The following is a 12,170-nucleotide window of genomic DNA, read 5'->3' as shown; positions in this document are numbered from 1 at the left end:
AGATTTGAGAGGCACTATCTAGGAAGTTGAAAATTACTTAGAAAACAAAAGTCTTTATCATGTCGTTCCCATAGTGGAACTTATAATACACATTCACACATAAAGATCTTCTATTAGTTTTACTTTTAAACTCCTTCCCCCCGCCCCAAATATACTCCTAAGTTGCCTTGCATGCGTGCATGCTCAGTCACTTCAGTCGTGTCCAACTCTTTGCAACCCTATGGACTGTAGCCTGCGAGGCTCCTCTGTCCATAGGATTCTCCAGGCAATAATACAGGAGTGAGTTGCCATGCCCTCCTTCAGTAAGTTGTCTTAAGGCCCTTCAAATTCTATGCAGGCTTCCTTGCTTTATGCTTACGTAGCAGATTTCAGAATCTTAATGAATGCTTTACCAACCTAACTGTAAATATATCATGCTTTCTTTAGTCTTAATTCTTTTTAATACAGACCAGTATTAAGATGTTTGGTAACAGGGATACAATACCTGCTAAGATAAGATAAGAACAGAGGACTGCCTTTAATTTGCTGCTTGACCTAACTTCACTTGCTTCTCTCACCTAGGCTTCAGTTTTACCATATGTAAAATGAAAGAGTTATATCATCTAATTCCCATAGGCTTTTCCACTTATAAACCTGTGATATGTTATTATTTACATTGCTTTTATTTGCCTTTTGGCTATGACCCTTTACTGTTCCTGAGATAGAGATAAAATGTTTAAAGATTTCTAAGATCTTGAAAAATTCCTCATATTTGGCCTTTACCATCCTTATCTCCCTCCTGGTAGTGATTGATAATAAAAATCTTAAAATGGAAATTGTCTTATGTTGGAGAACTACAAAGGATGGTGCTGGAAAAATAGCATAAAAATTCACAGCTGGATTGGAAAGGGAAAAAACTAGATAAGAAAAAAGGGGGTAACAGCTGTATAAAACAACAAACTAGGTCTCTAATTTTAGCAGGGTGAAAGAAATGTGCCCTACGGTCTTATCTTCATTAGCCCCCATGTAATTCTCAAACTCAGGATCTTGAAATTTATTAGAATTACACAGGACTAGAATTCAGGTTCCCCAACCTTCTAGTTAATATCTTAAACACTACACTATGTAATACCATTTGAAATATTATGGCATTTAATTTTACATAGAGAATGAAGATACATGCATGAAATAATCTTTTATAATTTATTTGTATAGGTTTTTTTAACCACTTAACCTATTTTCTGGCTGCTGGTGCTGTTACTTTGGGAATTGGTTTCTTTGCTTTGGCATCAGCCTTGTGGTTCCTGATTTGCAAACGAAGGTAAGATTTATTAGAGCATTTGACTTTTTTCTTTTAAAAATTCGATGAAAGATTTCCTCAAATGATATTAAACTTAAATAACTCTAAAGACATTTTATAATTTGACTGGGGAGAAAACTACTTGTTTAAAGTAGCCTGAGCAGAGAAGTCCTAGTAGTATAATAGTCCGAGTAGTATAGTAGCAATCTTCATACATGAAAATTTTAAGGAATAATGAGATGTGTTTTATTCTGTAGAAGACATGAGTTTGAATTATAATAAAAGGCTAGAAAATTTTTAAAATTTTTGATTACTAATTTAGAGATTAAAAAAGTTACTGAAAGAAAAAGACTCTCTTCCTTTAGGAGATAATTTAAGAAAAGAGCTGACAAAATGCTCTGGTATGGTCTAAGTGTAGTCTTTTGCCAGAGATGGAAATAAGAAACTTGATACCTCAGTTCCTTTCACCCCTAAAATTTGGTGTTTTTCATTATTTAACTGGTTCGGTATTTGCTTTGGCTCATGTTAAAAAATGTAATCTTCCCACACACTCTTCCAGTATTTCCTATTTCAGCAAATGAATATATACTGTCTACTCACTTGCATAAGTCAGAAAACCAGAAATTATTCACTAATCCATTCTTTCAACAAATATTTATTGGGTGCCTGCCATTGTTCGGGGTACTAAAGATATAGTTGTGAACACTTGCAGTGCCACTGAGAGGAAACAGATAATTAACAAAGTGGTGAGGAGAATGCGTCTTCCAGTGAATAATATTTAATCTGAGACTTGGCTTAAAAAAGGAGCCAGACATGTGATAACCCTGTGCAAGAGCTTTTCTTTATGCTAATGGAATAGTAAGTACAGGGATTTCAAGTGGGAATGATCTTGGTATTGTTCAGTAAACAGAAAATGTGAATAGATCAAGTGAGAGGGAAATAATGATGACATTAAAGAGGTAGACAGGGGTCAGATCACATAGGAGTTTGTAGGCAAGAACATGGAATTTAGATTTTATTATTTCTGCCATCAGAAGGTTTTAAGCAAGAGAATGGCATTATCATCATTATCACAGCTAAAATCAGGTATTTACTACATACTGTTCTAAGTGTTTTATATGTTCTTATCTTCATTTAGACTTCATAGCAGCCCCATGAAGTTTCAGTAATATTATCCCCATTTTAAAGACTACAGTGCCACCTATAGATGATTTACATTTTATTAAAAATTTGAGATGCAGATTTTAAATATATAATGAGGAATTTCAACAAATATATTCCCATGTAATCACAACCCCATTGAAGACACAGAACTTTTCTATCATCCTGTAAGGATCTCTCATCCTCTTTTCCAGGAGTTACTCCCCACCTCCGACCCAGAAGCAGTCATTATTCTGATTTTTATCACCGTAGATAAATTTTACCCATTTTTTAACTTCATATAAATGGACTTTTTACATTTGCTTTTCTCACTCAGCATAATATTTTTTAGATTCATTTATGTTGTTGAGTTTATCTTTTCATTCTTTTCATTGTATAAATATATCTCAGTTTGCTTTTCCATTTTTCAGTTAATGGACATTTAGATCACTTCCAATTTTTAGCTCTTAGGAATATGGCTGAACATTCTTCTGTAAATCTTTTTGTACACATGTTTTTAACTTCTCTTGGGTAAATACCTAAGAGTGGAATTGCTGGATCTTATGATTAGATTTATAAGAAACTGCTAATCAGTTCTCCAAGGTGGAATTATACTCCCATTCAGCAAGGTATGAGAGTTTTAATTCATATTTTTAAAAGATTTTTCTTACATCTCTCTGACTTCTATATTTTAATGGAGTAAGAATAAAATCTGAGGGGCAAGTTAGGAGGCTACTGCACAGTCTAGATTAAGGATGACAGTGTCTTAAACTAATATGGAAACAGAGGATATGAAAAAAATGGAGTTGGATTGGGGATAATTTTGCAGGTAAAGTTAGGAGGTCTTGTTGATGGATTGGATGAGGCAAAGAAAGATAAGTGAAATGGCAGAGATAATGCTAACACCTACGTTTTTACCATGAGCAGCTGAGTATTTAATCATGCCATTTACTGAGATGAGGAGGTGATGGGGGGGGGGGCACAAATTGAGGGAGTAGTGATAAACTAGGAGTTGTATTTTGGATGTAAATTTGAAAGCCTATGAGACATCCAAGTTAAAATGTTAAACAGACAGTTGGATATACATGTATGAACTTCAGGAGAGAAGTCAGGGCTAAAGATTTAGGTCAATGTATGGAGGGTATCTAAAGTCATACAACTGGATGAGACTAATCAGGCAGTGATTTTTTGAAAGAGAAGACTGTATGACTGTTCTCTTCAGCTCACCAACATTTAGAAAGCTAGAAAAAGAGCAAGAAGAATCAACAACATCTGAGAAGGAAAAGCAGAAAGGTATGTGGTATCAAGGAAGTCAAAATTAGAAAATGTTTTAAGAAGGAGGCGATGACCAGTTATGTTAAAGGTGCTTAAGAAGTTGAGAAAAATGAGGATAGAGAAATAATTTTTGGCTTTAGCAATATAGAAGTTACTGGTAGCCTTGAATAGTTTTGGTAGAGTGATGGGTTCAGAAACTTACTTTTGAGTAAAACCAGGAGGTGAGAAAATTAAAACAAATACATACATTCTTTTAAGAAGCTTTTTTCGGCAGGGGTGTGTAGAGGAGTTGCTAAAGGGGCAGAAACTGGAAGAAATATGAGGTAGAATTTTTTTTAAAACATCTATTTTAAGAAATTATTTATTTATTTTTGGTTGCACAGGGTCTTTGTTACTGTGCTCGAGCTTTTCTCTAGTTGCCACTCTTGTTGCAGAGCACCGGCTCTAGGCACATATGCTTCAGTAGTTGCAGCTTATGGGCTCTAGAGCCTGGACTCAGCAGCTGTGGTGCTCGGGCTTAGTTGCTCTGCAGCATGTGGAACCTTCCCAGACCAGGGATAGAACCCATGTCCCCTGAATTGACAGGCGGATTCCTATCCACTTTCCCACCAGAAAAGTCCAAGGAAAGATTGTTTTGTTCTTCCTCGAAACATGGAAAGCATGTTTGATATCTCCTCCTCTCTTTCGCACCCCTACTAAACTTGAACCATCACCATGTTCTATTTATTTTACCTCATAAATTGCTCAAATCTATCCATTTCTTTCCATTACCTTTGCCACCACCTTATCCCCTACATAGACTCCTGCAGTAGGAGTTATAACTGACCTTTACCTTCACTACTGACATCGTTTAATCTCTTCTCCACACTTCAGCCAGATATTTTCCAAATGCAGATCTGATCAAGTCACCCTACACTTCCACCCCATTCCCACTGTGAAGGACATCCCACTGATTTCAGGATAAAGATAAAACAATATGACTTTTAAGGCCCTACATGGTCTCCCCATGCATATTCTCAAATTTCATTTCCCACTTTCCCTCCTGCTTTCTGTACTTCTGCTACACTGTCCTAATGTGGCCACTAGGTCTTTGTACTTGATATTCTCTGACTAGAATGTTCTTACTCCTACATCTCCCCTCCTGTACTCTTTCTACCTAATAACCGCTCCCATTTCTTCAGATGCCTAATTCAATCATTTCTTCCTCAGAAAAGCCTTCCCTGACCTTTCTAATCAGGTTAATTCCCTTTCTTATGTACACACAGAGTAGTGGGTAGTTTTCCTTGATAATACTTCCCATAGTTGTAATTTTTTCATTTTCTTGTGTTTGTTCTATTACTATCTGCCTTCATTGCTAGTGTTTAAGCTCCATGAGCACAGTGACAGTTCCATGAGGGCAGTGGCTGTGCTTTTTCTTCCCTGCCACTGTATATAACACCCAGCATAATGCCTGGCACATAGTAAGTACTCAGTATATATTTGATAAGTAAATTGAATTCAATAAGTGATGGCTTTTAATTGTTAATACTGTATTAAGTAACATAATATGATCTCTTGAATTAATTTAGAAAATTTCTAGTACCTCAGAAAAAAGAAATGGAAATCAGCATTATTTTTTAAATTAAATCTAGAATTACTGTTAGAAACTACAATCCTTTATACTTAACTGTCTTCAGTCAGCTGGAGTTTTACTTGCTATTTCATTATTTTAGAAATAATGTGGCTGCATGCATAAAGATCACAGGTATTCTTCCCTTGAAAGTCATTAGTTTCAATTCAGTTTCCTTCTACTTACTTTTGCCAGAGATATTATTAAATATAAAAATGGCCAATGAGTTTCGTTCATTTAATTTCCTGTGTCGTTAAAGGCAGATCTATGAAAAGCCTAACTGACATTAAAGTTGATTATCTCACAGCCAGAGAGAGAAGATTATCAAAAACTAATGGTTGATCTTCAAACTGGAAATATTAACCCTGTGAGGAAGTAGCTTAATTTACATTCTATGAACAAAATATGTGTTGTGAAATCAGTAACATATGAGAAGAGAATATATGTTGATTTGCACTTTTTAAAGTAAATATGGAATAATATATTCTGATTTTAAACCATTTATATAGAACTGTTGGAAACAATGATTTTGTTTTATAATTCTTGTTTAATAATGTTCTCTATAAAATATTTTTCAGAGAAATATTTCAAGACTCTAAATTTAAAGCAGTTGATGAGAGATGCAGACAAAGACCATCAAAGGCGAAGATTAAATCTCATCCTCAGTGTGTTTTTATTTCTCGTAATTTTCATACTGGAAGATTCCAATCACAGGTAATGTGTAATATTTTATAGCAATCTTTTCAAATAATTTCTTGTGACACCATGTTATTAGCATTGTTGTCTTTATTTTAATTATCCACTACTGTTTTTAAATTTGAGGGACAATAACATGGAGCTAAATTTAAATTACCCAAACTAGTTAGAGTTTATATTATAGGAAATTGAAAGGCTAAGTGAAAATGTCTCCTGTAGTTGCTTCCCTATATCTCTAGCTTGAGAACCTACATTCCCCATATTGCAGTTGTTATAGGCTTGAAGATAAATGGCATAAGAAAAGCAAAGCAAAATTGCCAAGCCTATGAAAAGAAAGAGATTTGGACATAAGAGTATACTCAGATAACCAAAAAATCTAATCAAACCAACTAATTGAAATGAAATACAGTTTAACAAGGGTTTATTAAGGCTTCGTTACATTCTGAGCTCTTGGCCCTCCCTGTTGATAGTGATATGAACCTTACCTTCAAAGTGCTAGTGTAGTACAAGTGGAAAAGACTGACACATAATTAACTTTCTGTTATATGGTATCAAAATAGTGTTGTATGGACAAAGTAAAACAAGGGAGACACCAGTAGAAATTTAAAATTATGGTATAGCTAAACAATGTTTTATTAATGTTTTTGGATTCCATGTCTAATATATTCTTCCTTTTTCTGTTATATTTCTGAGCCTCATCCAGATTGGTGCATATACTGATTATTCATTGTTCTTTTTATTATGTGGTGTTCTGTTATATGAATATGTCAAGTTTTATGTTATAAACATTTAAATTGTTTTCAGCTGTTTTTTTAAGGAAATTTCCATGGTGAATGTACCTAACATTGGAATCACTGACTCATGGGATTTGTGCATGTTTAAAATTATTAGATAAATTCAAATTATTTTCCAAAGCAGTTCTGTCAACATACATTCCCCTAAGGCATATAAAATTGCTAGGATTGCTTCATATCAACAAGACCTGATATTTTTAGGCTACTAAGTTTTTAACAATCTGATGGATGTGTAATAGTATCTCACTATAACTTTCTCTTAGTAGACTTTATTTTTCCAAGAGGTTTTAGGCTTACAGCAAAACTAAGGAGGAAGTATAGCATTCTCATATACTCCTTACCCCTACTCAAGTACAGCCTCCTCTACTATCAACATCCTGCACCAGAGTGGTACAGTTGTTACTCCTGATGAATCTACATTGAGACATCATCACCCAGAGTCCATTGTCTCTTACAATTCACTCTTGAATCCAGCATTCTAAGGGTTTTGACATGTATGTAGTGACAGAAACACACACACACACATACACACACACAGAAAAACAGGGACAGACGGAGAGAGATATGTGGGCAACATTATATTAATAGCATCACACACAATAGTTTTACTACCCTAAAGATCTTGTTCCATGCTTGTTCAAAGGAAGGATCATCCAACCAGCAGTCACTTAGCTGTTTCCATGTTTCCAGCCTATTCTAGGATGTCGTATAGTTGGAATCATACAGAATGTAGCCTTTTCAGGCTTCTTTTTCTTATTAATATGCATTTAAAGTGCTCTCTGTCTTTTCAAAACTTGATATCACATTTCTTTTGGCACTGACTAATATTCCATTGTATGGATCTGTTGTTGGTCAGTGGTGTCCAACTCTTTGCAAACCCATGGACTGCAGCACACCAGGTTTCCCTGTCCTTGACCATCTCCCTAAGTTTGCTCAAACTCATGTCCATTGAGTCAGTGGTATCATCTAACCATCTCATCTGCTGTCATCCCCTTCTCCTCCTGCCTTCCATCTTTCCTGGCACCAGAGTCTTTTCCAGAGTTGGCTCTTCACATCAGATGGCCAAAAGTATTGGAGCTTCAGCTTCAGCATCAGTCCTTCAATGAATATTCAAGATTGATTTCCTTTAGGATTGACTGGTTTGATCTCCTTGCAGTCCAAGGGACTCTCAAGAGTCTTCTCCAACACCACAGTTTGAAAACATCAATTCTTCAGTGCTCAGCCTTCTTTATGGTCCAACTCTCGCATCCATATATGACTACTGGAAAAACCATAGCTTTGACTATGTGGACCTTTATCAGCATAGAATGTATGGATCTACCACCTGAACTGCCTGACAAAGTAGCTGTACCATTTTGCATCCCCACCAGCAATGAATGAGAGTTTCTGTTGCTCCACATCCTCACCAGGACTTAGTGGTGTCAGTGTTGTATTTTCACCATTGTAATAGGCATATACATATAGCTGAGCTATTTCAAATCCTAAAAGATGATGCTATGAAAGTGTGGCACTCAATATGCCAGCAAATTTGGAGAACTCACCAGTGGCCATAGAACTGGAAAAGGTCAGTTTTCATTCCAATCCCAATGAAAAGCAATGCCAAAGAATGCTCAAACTGCCACACAATTGCACTCATCTCACACACTAGTTAAGTAATGCTTAAAATTCTCCAAGCCAGGCTTCAACAATACGTGAACTGTGGACTTCTAGATGTTCAAGCTGGTTTTAGAAAAGGCAGAGGAACCAGAGATCAAATTGCCAACATCCGCTGGATCATCAAAAAAGCAAGAGAGTTCCAGAAAAACATCTACTTCTGCTTTATTGACTATGCCAAAGCCTTTGACTCTGTGGATCACAATAAACTATGGAAAATTCTGAAAGAGATGGGAATACCAGACCACCTGACCTGCCTCTTGAGAAATCTGTATGCTGGTCAGGAAGCAACAGTTAAAACTGGACATGGAACAGACTAATTCCAAATAGGAAAAGGAGTACGTCAAGGCTGTATATTGTCACCCTGCTTATTTAACTTATATGCAGAGTACATCATGAGATACACTGGGCTGGAGGAAGTACAAGCTTGAATCGAGATTGCTGGGAAAATATCAATGACCTCAGATATGCAGATGACACCACCCTTATGGCAGAAAGTGAAGAAGAACTAAAGAGCCTCTTGATGAAAGTGAAAGAAGAGAGTGAAAAAGTTGGCTTAAAGCTCAACATTCAGAAAACAAAGATCATGGCATCCGATCCCATCACTTCATGGCAAATAGATGGAGAAACAGTGGAAACAGGGACAGACTTTATTTTGGGGAGCTCCAAAATCACTGCAGTTGGTGACTACAGCCAAGAACTAAAAAGACGCTTACTCCTTGAAAGGAAAGTTATGACCAACCTAGACAGCATATTAAAAAGCAGAGACATTAGTTCGCCAACAAAGGTCCATCTAGTCAAGGCTATGGTTTTTCCAGTAGTCATGAATGGATGTGAGAGTTGGACTATGAAGAAAGCTGAGCACCGAAGAATCGATGCTTTTGAACTGCGGTGTTGGAGAAGACTCTTGAGAATCCCTTGGACTGCAAGGAAATCCAACCTGTCTACCTAACGGAGATCAGTCCTGGGTGTTCATTGGAAAGACTGATGTTGAAGTTGAAACACCAATACTTTGGCCACCTGATGAGAAGGGCTGACTCATTTGAAAAGACTCTGATGCTGGGAAACACTGAGGGCGGGAGGAGAAGGGGACGATAGAGGATGAGATGGTTGGATGGCATCACCAATTCAATGGACATGAGTTTGAGTAAACTCCGGGGGTTGGTAATAGAAAGGGAGGCCTGGCGTGCTGCAGTCCGTGGGTTGCAAAGAGTTGGACCCGACTGAGCTACTGAACTGAATAGACATGTAATTGTTTTTGTTGTTTTTATTTTTCATTTCCCTAATAATATATGATGATAATAATATTTTCATATGTTCATTTGCCATCTGTATATCTTCTTTGGTGAGGTGTCTGTTCAGATCTTTTGCTCAATTTTTAATTGGGTTGTTCGTTTTATTATTGTTGAGTTTTAGGGGTTCTTTGTACATTTTGAATAACAATCTTCTATCAGCTATATCTTTTCGAAACACTTTTACCTAGTCTGTGTCCTGTCTTCTCATTCTCTTGATATCTCACTATAGTGTTAATTTGTATTTTCCTGCCAAAAAATGAAGTGATTGTCTTTACTAAAGATCATTGGCCATTACTAATTTCTCTTATGTAAAATGCCTGTTCAGATTTTTTACCCCTTTTTCTATTTATCTTTTTTCATGAAACTTTAAAAGTTTATATTAATATAAATTTATATGTATTAATATAAATTATATAAATATTATATAAATGGATACCTATTCCTTTGTCAGTTATGTGAATTTTGATACCTTCATCCACTTTTGGCTTTTGTTTTCACTGTTTTTTAAAGTAAAGTATAGTTGACTTACAATATTGTGTTACTTTCAGGTATCCAACAAAGTGATTCAGCTTATATACATATATTTATTATACATTAAATTTTCAGATTCTTTGCCATTATAGGTTATTAGAAGATAATAATATAGTTCCCTGTGCTATTCATTAAATCCTAGTTGTCCATCTATTTTATATATAGTGGTGTATCTCTGTTAATCCCATACTCTTTTTTTAATAATTATTTGTTTTGTTTTTTAATTAAATTAATTTATTTTAACTGGAGGCTAATTACTTTACAATATTGTAGTGGTTTTTACCATACATTGACATAAATCAGCCATGGGTGTACATGTGTTCCCTATCCTGAACCTCCCTCCCACCTCCCTCCCCATCCAATCCCTCAGGGTCATCCCAGTGCACCAGCCCTGAGCACCCTGTGTCATGCATCAAACCTGCACTGGCGATCTATTTCACATATGATAATATACATGTTTCAATGCTATTCTCTCAAATCATCCCACTCTCGCCTTCTCCCACAGAGTCCAAAAGACTGTTCTTTACATCTGTGTCTCTTGCTGTCTCACATATAGGGTCATTGTTACTATCTTTCTAAATTCCATATATATGCGATAATATACTGTATTGGTGTTTTTCTTTCTGACTTACTTCACTCTGTATAATAGGCTCCAATTTCATCCACCTCATTAGAACTGATTCAAATACATTATTTTTAATGGCTGAGTAATATTCCACTGTGTATATGTACTACAGCTTTCTTATCCATTCATCTGCTGAGGATATCTAGGTTACTTCCTTGTCCTGGCTATTGTAAACAGTGCTGTGATGAACATTGGGGTACACGTGTCTTTTTCAGTTCTGACTTCCACAGTGTGTATGCCCAGGAGTGGGATTTCTGGGTCCTATGGCAGTTCTATTTCCAGTTTTTAAGGAATCTCCGCACTGTTCTCCTCCATAGAGGCTGTCCTAGTGTGCATTCCCACCAACAATGAAAGAGGGTTCCCTTTTCTCCACACCCTCTCCAGCATTTATTGTTTGTAGACTTTTTGATAGCCTCCATTTTGACTGGTGTGAGATGGTACCTCATTGTGGTTTTGATTTGCATTTCTCTGATAATGAGTGCTATTGAGCATCTTTTCATGTGTTTGTTAGCATCTGTATGTCTTCTTTGGAGAAATGTCTGTTTAGTTCTTTGGCCCATTTTTTGATTGGGTCATTTATTTTTCTGGAATTGAGCTGCATGAGCTGCTTGTATATTTTTGAGGTTAATTCTTTGTCAGTTGCTTCGTTTGCTATTATTTTCTCCCATTCTGAAGGCTGTCTTTTCACCTTGCTTATAGTTTCCTTCATTGTGCAAAAGCTTTTAAGTTTAATTAGGCCCCATTTGTGCATTTTTGCTTTTATTTCCAATATTCTGGGAGGTGAGTCCTAGAGGATCTTGCTGTGATTTATGTCAGAGAGTGTTTTGCCTATGTTTTTCCTCTAGGAGTTTTATAGTTTCTGGTCTTACATTTAGATCTTTGATCCATTTTGAGTTTCTTTTTGTGTATGGTGTTAGAAAGTGTTCTAGTTTCATTCTTTTACAAGTGGTTGACCAGTTTTCCAAGCACCACTTGTTAAAGAGATTGTCTTTTCTCCACTGTATATTCTTGCCTCCTTTGTCAAAGATAAGGTGTCCATAGGTGCATGGATTTATCTCTGGGCTCTCCATTTTGTTCCATTGATCTATATTTCTGTCTTTGTGCCAGTACCATACTGTCTTGATGACTGTAGCTTTGTAGATAGTCTGAAGTCAGGCAGGTTGATTCCTCCAGCTCAATTCTTCTTTCTCAAGATTGCTTTGGCTATTTGAGGGTTTTTGTATTTCCATACAAATTGTGAAATTATTTGTGCTAGTTCTCTGAAAAATACCGT

At 36.1% G+C, this 12,170-nt stretch overlaps 1 protein-coding gene across 1 annotated transcript in view; it reads left to right on the top strand.

The window, feature by feature from the left end:
• Positions 1 to 289: 289 nt before the first annotated feature.
• The window catches only part of C20H1orf185 (chromosome 20 C1orf185 homolog), a 36,634-nt gene continuing 24,753 nt past the window's right edge, over positions 290 to 12,170 (top strand). Inside the window, exons 1-3 of the mRNA XM_061119751.1 lie at positions 290 to 302; positions 1,195 to 1,300; positions 5,882 to 6,017. Coding sequence (XP_060975734.1) covers positions 290 to 302; positions 1,195 to 1,300; positions 5,882 to 6,017 — 255 coding nt within the window. The remainder of the gene's footprint in view (positions 303 to 1,194; positions 1,301 to 5,881; positions 6,018 to 12,170) is intronic.

Source organism: Dama dama, chromosome 20 (assembly GCF_033118175.1).
Source record: "Dama dama isolate Ldn47 chromosome 20, ASM3311817v1, whole genome shotgun sequence".
Classification (NCBI taxonomy): Eukaryota; Metazoa; Chordata; class Mammalia; order Artiodactyla; family Cervidae; genus Dama; species Dama dama.
The sequence above is the reverse complement of the archived record's forward strand: the minus strand, read 5'-3'. Positions and strand labels throughout refer to the sequence as shown.